Source organism: Dermatophagoides pteronyssinus, unplaced genomic scaffold, assembly GCF_027571235.1.
Source record: "Dermatophagoides pteronyssinus isolate colony J.1.1.1.1 unplaced genomic scaffold, Derpt_VIB-CSIC_2022.12 sq0008, whole genome shotgun sequence".
Taxonomy (NCBI): Eukaryota; Metazoa; Arthropoda; class Arachnida; order Sarcoptiformes; family Pyroglyphidae; genus Dermatophagoides; species Dermatophagoides pteronyssinus.
The window spans coordinates 2,528,760-2,542,267 of NW_027461532.1; the positions used below are offsets into that span (position 1 = coordinate 2,528,760).

Sequence of the window (13,508 nt, forward strand, 5' to 3'; positions counted from 1 at the left end):
TATAATGATGATGATGATTGGTTATTTGAGCGAATGACATCATCAGACACGCCTTAATAAATGTTTTTTTTTTTTGGTGAATTAATCGATGGTTAACACACGGGGAGCGAAACACTCCTTTGTAAACATCATCATCATTGGCGAATTTCATCGTCTGATGAGTTTTTAGTTTTTAGTTTTTATCTATTTAGATTTTTAATTAATAATTATGTAAATTTCCAATGATGTTCATGTTCCATATGTTTTGCATTTTGGGTTAATTTTTGGTTTTTGTTTTAAATTTTGGGGCTATTTTAACAGCAATGGGTCAATTACAGTAATCAATTTTTGAAAAACAATGTAGAAATATGGACAAATGGATTGTTTTTACGGAAAAAAATGATCCGATCCACTAAAAAGATCTCGAAAACGATAACATTGATATATCAAGTATGTGTGTGTGTGTGTGTGTGCGGTCATAAGTCATCAATCCAATCTGTCCAACAAAAAAAAAAAAAGTCATTCATAATTTTTGAGAATCTGTTGAATGAAATGAAACAATAACAATTTATTCAAAGATTCAACCAGTGAATAGAAAGTAGTTGTGCGGACCTCTTCATAGTAAGAGTGGTCATTTTTTTCTGGGTGAGAGTCACTTATTAACACAGATAGACAGATAGACAGTAACAGTGATCTACGTTAGCCACGTGTCACACGTGTCAAGATCATGTCTATGAAAATAAATAGGTACTGTGTGTGTGTGTGTGATTCAGGCGTGGCATTCATTCATTTCAATTCAGTCATTTACCGTTTAATTTTACCCTCGAAAAATAGCCCTGTTTTGTTCAATTTCAAATTGGGTGATTAAGATCACCCAGAGATGATGATGATGAGGATGATTGTGTAAAGCTAGCTATAGAGCAAGAGATCATCAGCAGGAGATAAGAACTTGAACCTTTTTTTTTTCTTTTTTTTTTTTGCTGGTCAAATTGATGTGGCCAAGAAACAAAAAAAAACAATCAAGTGTCATTATATCAATTATTATAATTCATTTGAATATCGTGGGAATATTATTTAAATTCTTCTTCAAGATTTTTCTCTCTCTCTCTCGATGTTACAAAAACATCAAAAACATTTGATGAGAATCTCCATGAAAATCCTGACCATGTCCAGCAGCATTTTGTTTTTGTTTCTGTTTTTCTGTTTTACAGAAAACCACCATCAAAACCAAAAAAAAAAAAAAAATCGCTACATGAAGTCTTTGAAATGTTTCACACAACCAAAACTCCAAAAAAACCAATTTTTTTCGATTCTCAAGTGTCGTGTTTTTTCTTTTTCTTTCTTTTTTTTTGTTGTTGGAAAAAAAAATTCTTGACAGATCCAGTAATGAATTATGATTAATTTTAATTGATGCAACATCCACCCGTTACAAGAAAAAAGAAAAAAGAAAAAACCATAAACCAAGCCAAAAACCAAACTAAGTGTATACGGGCGCGCGCGTCATTTACTAAGCAAAAACCGGATATTTTCAATTAAAATCAATTTAGTTCAATTAAAAGAAAGATGCGCTACAAATGTAAAATGCCATACTGTAAAATGGATGATGATCATTTCACATGACAGGATCATCATTCATTCTTTTTTTTCTTTTTTTGTTTTTCTCTGTTCTGACAATATTCATTGTAGCGCGGGTTTTTTTTGAAAATATAATCCCAAAATTGTTTACATTTCCAATCACAAGATGGCGATCCACGAATCAATTTTTTTGGGCGTTTTAATTCGAATCCATTGACGATAGATGGCCGTATAGATTCTATTTTTTTCGAGGATATATTTTTTTCTTTTTTTTTCGTTGAGTTTATTATTCGAGTGTGAATGTCTTCTCCTGTTTTGTTTGTTGATGTTTTGGCTTTTTTGATGATCATCGTCACCATCGATGATTATGATGAGCGTTGTTTGGTTATATTGCACACCACCGTTGTTTCTCTTCATCTCCATGAAAATCCAGTGAATAAAAATCTTGTTCTTCGCCCAGTTCGAATGTTTGGATGGTGGAATGTTCGTTCTCTTCATCAACTGAATCATCAAGTCAAGTTGATCATCAACTTTCATCGGTGTTTCTGGTGGTGGTGGTCGTCATCGTCATCATCGTTGTCGCATTTCAATTCACACACGTACACATAATTAAAACAACAAACAAACAACCAGAAAAAAGAATCCAATATGCGTTGGTGGACTGCGATTTTCTTCACGAAGAATTTCTCTTGTGTCAAAAACAACAACAACAAATCCCGCAAACGAAAAATCAACTGAATTTTTTTGTTTCTTTTTGGAAATAACGATGGCTCCTTCTAATTAATACTTTTTTTTTTGTTGTTGATAATGTGCCCAGCAACAACAACAAAAATCTTAATAAACGATGACCATATTTGGAAATCCAAAATCCAAATGCTGACCATTCACTCAATTTATTCTCTTTTTGTCCCTTTTATAGTGATATACAAACAATTTTTTTCTGTGTCTAATATGACTGTGATTTGATCAACAAGTTAATCAAGATTTTGGCTTCCATCATCCTTCCAATCGACCTAATCATCGTCTTAATCTCAAAAGGATTTTAAAAAAATCGCAAAAATCCTATCGTAACAACCAGATGCGATTAACCAAAAAAAATCCAACATTGTTTTTTTCCCTAATCATCTGATTCGACTTGCTCGAGCATCATTTATCGCATGATCTTTGCGTTTTTCAACCCCAACCACCACCACCATCAACCAATAATGCAATAAGATTAATTTAATTAAACATCATCATCATCGTATTGAGGTGAGTCCAGTTTATTTATTTTTCCACCTGTCCCTGATATTAAAATCAGATGGCCTCTTTTTTGTTGGTTAAACACACCGTTATATTCGTTGACACTGTTAGTGTGTTCATCCTCATCAGAGATTTCTATATGTTTTTTGTCGAAATCAAAAACTTGAACTTTTTTTTTTTTTTGTTACTGGATGATGATTGGCAAACATTTCGCCACAACAACAACAACACTCTCTTTCGACACTATAGCATATCCAACATTCAACGTCATACAGCAAAAACCAAAACCAACCAAGTTGGTTATATCATCGATGACATTTTTTTAAACCAATAACAGGATGGCCATACAACACACACACACACTTCTCATTCATATCGATTTAGGATCCGGTCTCTCTCTCTCTTTATTGACCAAAAAATCAAAAACTTTTTTTTCTCAATTTTTGATTTTTGGTGGTCAATTTGGTGATGAAAGTGATTCATATTGGAAATATTTTTCCATATTTTTTTCTGTAATTAATCAGAACACAAATATTGATATTGTAAGCAATATTGCTTAGTAGCTAAATACAAAATAGACTCACTCAAGGTGGATTTGATTATAATCATCCTTGTGGTATGGTTTTTTTTTGTGACAAAAATTAACTGAGTGAATGAGAGAAAAGCATTCATTTGGATGCATTCTCTTTTCCCCTTTTATCATCCATTGATGATGTTGGTGATGATTACCATCACATCACCAAGACGATTTTTTTTTGTGGATAAGAGTGAAGTGTTTTATAAGTCTTTTTGATGATGATAATTTGGAAATGGAAAAAAACTAATTTTTTTTCTTTCATTTTTGTTGCCAATCGATAATGAATGAATGAAAATGTTTTGTTCCTTGTTTTTTTCTTCTTTTCATATATTTAAAGGGTATCCTTGAATAAGATGTTGAAATTCTCCTTGTATATTAACCATATCAACCAACCATTTTTTCTTGATCAGGTGTTCCAGGAACATAATTTGAAGTGATGAAAATTAACCCAAACGCACCCACATTCGTCCAGTGAAAAACACGCCCATTTGCAAAATTGCTCTCCTGCGGCCATCACTCCGAACATTTTTGTGAAACTTGGCAAGATTATTCATCTCTTTATGAAGTTTCAGAAAAATGTCATTTGAAATTCTCAGGTTAGGGCATCAGAGGTCAAAGGGCAAAAAACTCTCACGCCTCTCCAACGGGCTTTGGTTGCATTTTTTCTTTTGGGTCATCAAGATGTTCAAGATCTTCACCTGATTTGAAGTTTTGAAGAAATTGCCAGTTGTGGCAGAGAAGTTATCAATAAAAAGGTGAATTTTAATGCACACCCTTCCGGCGGTTGGGGCGTGTTCACCCCAGAGATGTGGAACATACCGGAAATTGTACTTGTACACGCCCAAACCGCCGGAAGGAAAATGTATGGATTTTTTGTTTTTTTTATTGATAACTTCTCTGCCACAACTGACAATTTCTTCAAAACTTCAAATCAGGTGAAGATCTTGAACATCTTGATGACCCAAAAGAAAAAATGCAACCAAAGCCCGTTGGAGAGGCGTGAGAGTTTTTTGCCCTTTGACCTCTGATGCCCTAACCTGAGAATTTCAAATGACATTTTTCTGAAACTTCATAAAGAGATGAATAATCTTGCCAAGTTTCACAAAAATGTTCGGAGTGATGGCCGCAGGAGAGCAATTTTTGCAAATGGGCGTGTTTTTCACTGGACGAATGTGGGTGCGTTTGGGTTAATTTTCATCACTTCAAATTATGTTCCTGGAACACCTGATCAAGAAAAAATGGTTGGTTGATATGGTTACATATACAAGGAGAATTTCAACATCTTATTCAAGGATACCCTTTATATATCTGATTTGACCTGATGTCTGTGATCCATTATCAAATACAATTTACCAATTATAATTGCTATGTGTGTGTGTTTCTGTTTTTTGTGTTTGCCATTTATATAGAAAAGGTATGTTTTATTTATTTTTTGGTGATTCTCGACAATTCATATTGGATTTCAAATATCGATTTCCATTTGGAATGCAACCAACCAAACAAACAAACAAACAAACAAACCGAAAACACACACACATATTTTGAACACATGATCCATTTTGATTATCATTTTTGGTCTAAATAACGGTATTTTGTGTGTGTGTGTTGCTATATGAATCATCCAAAGTGTTGATCGGTGGCGTCCACGACGTTAAAATCCTAATTACCAATAAACCTCCCTTCCCTTTTCCAATTTGTTTTTTGATTTTTTTTCTTATTTTGATTTTTATTAATTTTGTTTTTTTCTTTTTGTTTTTCTTTTTTGTTTCTTTGCTTCCCTTTAAATTCCTTGCATTTGTTTTTCCCGTTCAACTTTAATTCGATTGATGATGATAATCCAAACAGTGGTGATGATGTGATGTGATGTAATTCGACTATAATTTCATTTTATTAGCTACGTTTTTATTTGTGCGTGTTTTGTGTTAAGCAAAGAAAAACCCAAAACTCTTCTTGTGATTGATTGAAAGACAATCATCGATTTTGTTGTTGTTATCGTTTTTTATTTGAATTTTATATATCATTTTACAATCTGATCAATCATGTCTGCTCCACCACCACCGCCACCCCCTCCCGGTTTATCTGGATCATCATCAACGAAATTACCGTCAACAGGAGGCGGAGGAGGACGATCAGCATTATTGGCCGATATACGTTCGGGTGCTCGACTTAAAAAAACAACAACCAATGATCGTAGTGCACCTATCGTATCAAATAGTAAATTTTTTTATTTACCCCCTTTTTTCAAGTTTTATTTACATATAAATATTTGAAAACAACGCCAATTATCAATCATATGATTGGAAAATGATATTGATTTTCTTTTCTCTTTTTGAAAACAGAGCCAACATCCACAACAACATCATCAGGATCGAATGTCAATAATGTATCTTCATCATCATCATCATCTGGTACGAATGCTGGAGGAGGTACAGCACCACAACTTGGTCTTGGTGGTCTTTTCGCAAATGGTATGCCAAAATTAAGATCAACTGGTTCAAGGTTATTACCACCATCTCAACAACAACAACAACAAAAACAAACTTCTTCAGTTACAAACAAACGAACATCGCCACCAAAAAGTTTGTCTTCAAATATTGCTCAACAACAACAACGACAACAACAGATTGATTCAAGTCATAACAAATCATCGTCGTCTTCGTCGTCATTTGGAAAACATCATTCATCATCATCTAGTCTTAATACTGCAAATTCGAATCTAGCTCAAACAAAAAAACGTTTAGAATCGCATTTCGGTGCTGTTAATTCAAATTCAAATTCAAAACCACAATCATCATCATTACATAGTAAAAGTATACATTCTTTATGTACGGTCAATTCGAACGAATCAACAATCGAACGTTCCGGATCATCATCACCTACATCATTATTATCATCATCATCTTCTACGACGACGACGACTACAAATAACGCAACAACATCATATAATCGACGAAAACATAGTCCGGTGAATGATACAACTATTGGAACGGTAAAACCTACGCCACCACAAAAATATTATACATTAAATCCAAAAGGAAAATCATCATCATCTCGCAATAATTCTTTAGAAATGCCTGCACATAAAGGTCAAGCACCACCACCACCTTTACCGTCGCAAAAACCCGCAACATCTACGTCGGCAACAAATTTGCATCGATCAAATTCGCGACCATCGGTTTTATCGGCAAAACCATCTCCAAAACCACCAAGTGTTAAGCCACCACCACCGCCTAAACAAAGTGAATTGAGCTCAAAAATTCAACAACAACAACAACCAAAAGAATCAACAACCAATTCAAGGCCAGTAAGCGGTGAACATAATCGATCTGCTTTGCATAATTTCATGCAAACACAATTATCAACCATCAATCAGAATTCACCAAGTGCAACTGCTGCACCAAAACCGCCTGCACCGCCAAGAAATACGAGCAATCCGAATCTTTCAAATTCAACAAATGTTTCAACAACTTCAAAAACGGCAATATCATCGGGAAATCATATCTTCGGCGTAAGTGGTAATAAATCATTACGTCCACCACCTTGTCCACCGCCACCGCCTCCAAATCGACAATCAAGTGTTGCAACAAACAAAACTATGTCGACAACAACAAATCAACGATCGACATCCACTTTACATCCACATAACAAACCGGCGCCACCCACGCCATTGCAATTAGTATTGCCTAATAATTCAACTTCTAATGTGGTTGATAGTGGTGGATCAAATCAAATGGATAATTTACCACCTCCACCACCACCAATTCGTAATGCATCAATGACCAACAGTCGAGGTTTGTTGTGTCCAAGTATTAATTGAAATGATTTTATGATTTTATTATTCCATTCGAATATATAGCCGATACGTTTCAGCAACGTTTTTCGGATAAATTTCGTGATTTATCATTATTACCAGCACCATCACCGTTTCGAAATACAATGCCAAAAATTTATCCCAGTCAAAGTAAGTGAATATTGTTTCATATCGAACATTACGATAATCATATCTCTTTTCTATAGTGAACAATAAGAATCGTCGTCGTGAACCACCACCACCGCCACCTCCTAATCAACAACATTCAACAAATGGTCCAGTACAACAATTACCACCACCGCCACCATTTATATCGGCCGGTGGTCCAATCGATAATCGTTTGCATATACGAATCGATAGACAAACAAATAACTATTGATTGATGGATGATTTTACCATGTGATTATCAATTAGCCAATTTTTTTTTTGTTTGTTGTGATCAAAATGTTACTTCAATATCAAAGGAGGGACCTTGTCATATTGGGATGGCTTTGGATCAGATTGGAAATACTGAAAATAAGCAATATAATTTTTTTTTTCGTAATCAGAATTTAATTGTAAATATTTTATGTGTGTTTGTGAAACAAAATTTTTTTTTTTGTTTTCACTGAGAATTTCAATTATTTATGCATGAATTTTTTTTTCATTTATAATTTTATCGATTGTAAACAATTGATTGATTGATTGATAATTTGTTAATTGTCTTCTTTTTTTTTTTGATTGATTAAAAGAAATTCTTCTTGATCAATCAAAAAAAAAATCGAATTGAATTTTTTGTTTTTAACCAGAATTTGTTATTTTGTTATTTAAACCTGCAGTACTGTTGATCATCGTTTCAGGATTACCATTATTATCATCACCATTGATCAACAATGTTTGGCCAACTTCGTGTAATATCTGTGAATGGAAACAAAGGGTTATTTGGCATTTGTCATTTGTTTGTTTGTTGTTTTACCTTTAGTTGTAATTCTAATCCTTTAAGTTCATCATCAATCCATTTACCACGAATAGCACATGTATAAACGATTACAATTGCTAAACGTGATACGGATAATAATAATGATAAACAACGTGATTCAAGTAAACGTGGATCTAATGGTGGATACATTGCTTCAACAACATCATCAACACGTGCACTAATAGTCGGTGCTATTCTACCGATTTCAAATAATTTCATACGTTGTTCATTTTCGGTAAATCTTGGCATTGCTGACATTGTTGATGATACTAAACGTTCAGTTAAATGATGACAACCTTTTAATAATGCTAAACAATGCGGTATTAAACCGGTTGCATCATCAACCCATTGTGTATTCGAAAGAATTTGATCAATATTCGGATGTAATCGAACATCATCCAATTCCATATTGGTTGTTGTTTGATTTTTTTTACCCATACGTTTTATATCGGTTATTAAACCACCACCATTCGATGAAATTAGATGTGTATGATCTTGACCACTAAAACGTGTATCATCATCATTATTAAAATGATGAAATGATGATGATGATGATGATGATTTGGATGAACGAAATAAAAAATCACCTTTATTACCACCACCACCACCACCAATCAACAGATGATTATTACGTTGATAACAAATAATAATTAATGTTAATAATGAACCAGCAAAAACAACCAAAAGGATTATGATTGCAATTACAACAATATTTTCAATTGTTTCTACTTCATCCATTGTTGTTGCTGTCTGATGTTTGTTTGTTTGTTTGAATGATTTTGGTTGCCTGGTTGATGTTTTCACAATGTTCACCACCATCAACCATCCATAAATCAATTTGTAGCAAACGAATTTCAGATTGAAAAAAAACAAACAAACATCACATCAAACACACAAACACCAAATCAATGCCATTTTTGACAATTTACCCCCAAAAAAAAATGTCAGTTATATTTTTTTGGAAATGAAACAGACTTTGTTTGGTTCTGATTTGTTTGTTTTGATGAAAATCACTTTTACCACTTTTTTTTTCGCTTTCGATACTCGATCGAATGATGATCATCATCATTGATGAACCTGTTGGTGTTGGTTGGCTGTTCAGCCAAACCAAGAAAGAAAAACAGAAACAAAATTCTTGCTGACCCAAAGACAGGATTGATTTTACGACTCCGCCTTTGTTTGTTCGTGAAATTCAAAAGTTAGAAAAAAAAGAACAGGTTCGAAACGACCAAAGGTCAATTACCCTTATTTGACCACATTTTGTCCTGTCGAAAAATCTGATGGAAAGTTTTTGGGTTTTTAAAAATTTGTTATTTTTTTTGAAAATTTAAAATACGAAAATCATTAATAACTACTAAAAAAGCATATTGCAAAATTTAAGAATTCAACGGGTTAGTTTTTGGTTGTCGCTTGTTTGTTTGTTTGGAAATCAAACTCTCATGATGATCATGATGATAAAGGATTTTCAAGTATTCCCGAAAACAATATATTCAATGGATCGGATAAAATAATCATAAACATAAATGGTCGATCACAAATCATTTCTTCAATAAATTCAGCTGATCGTTTATTACGTACGGATATTTTGGTTAATGCAATTGCTTCAGTACCTTGTTCATTCACTTCGATCATTGCTTTTTGCATTATTTCCGATACATAAAGTCGAGGATTTTCAACAACATTCGAACATTGTTGTTGTTGCTGTTGTTGTTGTTTTTTACCCTCATCATCATTTGTTAACATTGCAGTTAAATCAGCTTGACATTGATCAAACAACAAACATAATCCGGATTGACGAAAATGTTCAATCAAATGTTGATGTGTTGATGATATTTTAAAACGTGGTAAAGATAATTCAATTTTTTGTGGTGCAGTAGCCAACATTCCATCTAAAATTGCTTTCAAATGATTTTGATTCATTTGTTTGGTTAAAGTTTTGATTGCTGAATCACCACCACCACCACCAACACCATCATCATCATCAACACTACCATTATCGGATGGTAAAATGATTAACATTGCTAATCGTTGATTCGATCGATATGGTAATCTGATTGCTCGAACATTCAATGATTCATATTCATAATAATTGAATACGGCAGTTTGATGCATCATCCATGTTTCTACTGTTGTTTTTCCATCACTCAATCGAAATGATTGTAAATGACTTTTGTTTTGATCAAATTGTTTATCCCAAATATCTTTAAAATGAATTGCATCTATAAGTAACAAAGCAATTTCCGGATCCAAATCATTGACAATATTTTCAACAAAACCTTTGGTTTCTTTGTATACATCTTCATTGATTATACGTACAGAATCTTTAATTGAATGAAAATTCAATTGTTTAGTTTGTGCTTGAAACATTTTTGTTAATGATTGAACAAACGATGAATCTAATTTCAAATCATCACGACAATAAACCATACTAGCTTGATGCCAAACATTTTTATATGTTTCAATAAATTCTTGATGTTTTTTACTAATTTTTTGTAAAAATTGTTGAATTTCTTCATCATTCGATAATCTGGTTTCAGAATATAAAACCTTTAATAATTCATTACGTGTTTTACCACGACTACCAGCAATAAGCATTGATAATGTTGTTAATAATGAATAAGGACATAATAATAGATTCGTACCAGAATTATGTAAACTTTTAGTTAGATTTAAAATCAAATCTATTGATTTTTCGTTGTTGGAACTCATTTTTTGATTCAAAACGTTTAGTCGTTCGTCGTAATCTTCATAACAACAACAACAACAATCATATTGTTTCGACCAAAACAATAAAATAATGTTGATGATGAGAATAATTAAAAAACGATATGATAATATTATCACTGCTGCCATCTTTTATCAGTAATTATGAATACTGGACAGAATACCTTTTTTTGATTATCTTGATTTGAAAGCAAATAAAACAAAAAAGGTTTGAAGATTCACAAATGAAGAAACAACGGTGTTGATCAAACTGCAGTACACAAACGAACCTTGTTGATCGATTTTTATCTAATCAGCAACATAAGATCAATTCGAATTCATGCGCGTTTATGTATGAGGGTCGTATAACTTAGAACACGTCATGTCAACATGTCAGCCAAATGGTTATTTTTTTGCTATAAATATCCTTTGATTCCATGAACATTTGATCACATTTTTGTTCATTTGATCAACAACGACAGTAACGATCCATCTATCCAACAACAAAAAAAAATGGCATTGATTCGATCCATTTGTCTTTCGTTATTGGTGATGGTTAACGTTTCGGTTGAAACACGTAAGTTATGATGATTTTTTTTCAAACAGGTTGATGATTTGTTTGCCTCCAAAAAAAAATAGGTGAGATTTTTTCACCGGTACAGGATATCATCAAAATCACTACAACCGATCGTATGGCTACATTTGAATTACATTGTTGGCATACTGTTAATAATACTAATTGTCGATTTTTATTGATTGATGATGAACAAAAAACCAAACAATCCGATATACAATTAGAACCAAAACGTAACTATCAACGTTATTCATTTGATAATCTTGGTATGTTTTGGACATGATTTTTTTCTTGGAAAAAAAGCTTGCTGATCTCTCTGTTTTTTTTTGAATTTGACAGAACCAAATCATTGGTATCGGATAACGAAAATGATCGATAATAATTTGATTGAAAGTGGTCGATTTCGAACACGAATGTCAATACCGCCTGTACCACAAATCGATGAATTATTTTGTTTAAATCAAGAAGAACTTTTAGTTCGTTGGTCTATTTCTACCGTTGTTAACCAACAAGGTTTAAATTATTCATTTCAAATCGAATGGTGGCCAAATAATCGACCAAATCATTTATCATCAACAATCGTTACCATTTTGAATGTTACCACCAATTTAATCGATCCATATGTAAGTTTGATTTTTTCTTGATAACCAAAAAAAAAGTTTACATTTATATTTGCTTCTTTTTTAAGGCTGTAATCATTCGAAATTTATCCAATGAAAATTATCGTTTACGAATTCAAAGTCATCTATTCGATTTGGAAGATTTATCAAGTGATTTCAGTTCGAATCAACAATTCAATTGTATCAATAATAATGATGATGAAATAACAATCAATTTTATGGAATTAATAGGATTTATATCATTTATATTTATATCGATATTTGCCATAGTGATTTTATTATCATTAATCTGGTGGTATCGTTACAGTGATCATCATCATCATCGATCCATTAGGCAATATGATTTGGAACAATTTCATAAACAACAATTTCCATTAGACGAACAATGATTATCAATTTTTTGAATTATGTTTTTTTTACATTTATTTGTACAGCGTATCTGTGAAAGAGAGAGAAAAAATCATTTTAAATATTAAAAATCTAACCAAAAACATTGAGAAAAAAAACGATAATGGAATAATGGTGAACATTTTTTTTTTTGATTGATCGGATCATTGAAATTGAATTGAATCTTTGCTTTGTTAATAGGGAAATTGTTATTTCAACTTTTCAATTCAGTTTGGTTGGTTGGTTGATTCATTTTTTTTCGACCCCCTATAGAAAAAAATGAATGAAAATTCCATAAATTATGTATGGTTGGGATGTTTAAAATAAAATCAATCTTTCATTTTCCATTTTTTTTTCGGATCTGAAAACAAGAATCTTTTATAAAAACAAAATTAGAAATTCTTCGGTTTTTATTTTTTGATGAAAATACCACACAAAAATCGAACGAATCGTTCGATAATCGATTATTTTTTTTCGATTCATCGCCCATCACTCACTCGAATTCGAATCAAATCCGTTGTTGTTCGGTCGTTTTTTTGTTTTTGTTTGTTTGATGTCCAGATTCTTCATTATAATAATAACCTTTCAATTGTCATCATTGAACAATCAAAATAAAAACAACCGAAAAATTCTTTGGAACCATAAAAAGAAGAATATTCTTTAAGAATAACAATCAACTAACAATGATGATAATAATGATTCATCAAAAGCAAGCTATAATTCTATTCATTCGATTTCAATGATCAAAACATGTTACAGATTGGTGGCTTACTAAACAAAAAAATAAAAAAAATAACCATCATCATCGTTCAATGTAATGTAATGTAATGTTGTTTCAATATATTTATTGTTTAATGATGTATAAAAATTCTTTTCTTTTCAGCTTTTTCTTCAATTTTTTTTTGGGCTATGGATCACCACATGTTTTTTTTTGTTGTATGTTGGCTCTTATTGACTGGACCTCGGATAAAAAAGAAAGAAAGAATAAATATGAAATAGTGGTGAGTGAATGAATGATCAAACATTATTCATATATCGAATAGGAAAAAAAAATTGATTTTCTTGATTATCGTTCTTTTTTT

General features: G+C 32.2%; 4 protein-coding genes across 6 annotated transcripts; 2 read left to right on the top strand and 2 right to left on the bottom strand.

Annotated features, from left to right (window-relative positions):
• The first annotated feature begins 1,842 nt into the window (after window positions 1–1,842).
• On the top strand, window positions 1,843–7,643 carry LOC113794587 (uncharacterized). Of its 3 annotated transcripts, none has more exons than XM_027344706.2 (5): window positions 1,843–2,805; window positions 5,219–5,587; window positions 5,713–7,164; window positions 7,230–7,334; window positions 7,391–7,643. In XM_027344706.2, the coding sequence occupies exons 2-5, from the start codon at window positions 5,413–5,415 to the stop codon at window positions 7,561–7,563; spliced, it is 1,905 nt and encodes a 634-aa protein (XP_027200507.2). In that variant the 5' UTR covers window positions 1,843–2,805; window positions 5,219–5,412; the 3' UTR covers window positions 7,564–7,643. The 3 variants fall into 3 exon arrangements, with proteins under 3 accessions (XP_027200507.2, XP_027200508.2, XP_075677120.1); XM_075821005.1 differs by lacking the exon at window positions 1,843–2,805 and adding an exon at window positions 4,451–4,787; XM_027344707.2 differs by lacking the exon at window positions 5,219–5,587 and having other exon boundaries at window positions 1,844–2,805.
• Window positions 7,644–7,883: 240 nt separating this feature from the next.
• On the bottom strand, window positions 7,884–9,419 carry LOC113794592 (transmembrane protein 98-like). Its single transcript, XM_027344711.2, has 2 exons — window positions 8,140–9,419; window positions 7,884–8,081 (listed from the first exon to the last, which is right to left on the bottom strand). The coding sequence occupies exons 1-2, from the start codon at window positions 8,959–8,961 to the stop codon at window positions 7,965–7,967; spliced, it is 939 nt and encodes a 312-aa protein (XP_027200512.2). The 5' UTR covers window positions 8,962–9,419; the 3' UTR covers window positions 7,884–7,964.
• An 11-nt stretch (window positions 9,420–9,430) lies between these two features.
• Window positions 9,431–10,985, bottom strand: LOC113794573 (iris-like). The gene has a single exon (XM_027344689.2). It carries the CDS (start codon window positions 10,849–10,851, stop codon window positions 9,589–9,591), a length of 1,263 nt encoding a protein of 420 aa, XP_027200490.1. The 5' UTR covers window positions 10,852–10,985; the 3' UTR covers window positions 9,431–9,588.
• A 99-nt stretch (window positions 10,986–11,084) lies between these two features.
• On the top strand, window positions 11,085–12,530 carry LOC113794574 (uncharacterized). Its single transcript, XM_027344690.2, has 4 exons — window positions 11,085–11,422; window positions 11,485–11,685; window positions 11,759–12,042; window positions 12,108–12,530. The coding sequence occupies exons 1-4, from the start codon at window positions 11,359–11,361 to the stop codon at window positions 12,426–12,428; spliced, it is 870 nt and encodes a 289-aa protein (XP_027200491.2). The 5' UTR covers window positions 11,085–11,358; the 3' UTR covers window positions 12,429–12,530.
• Window positions 12,531–13,508: the final 978 nt, after the last annotated feature.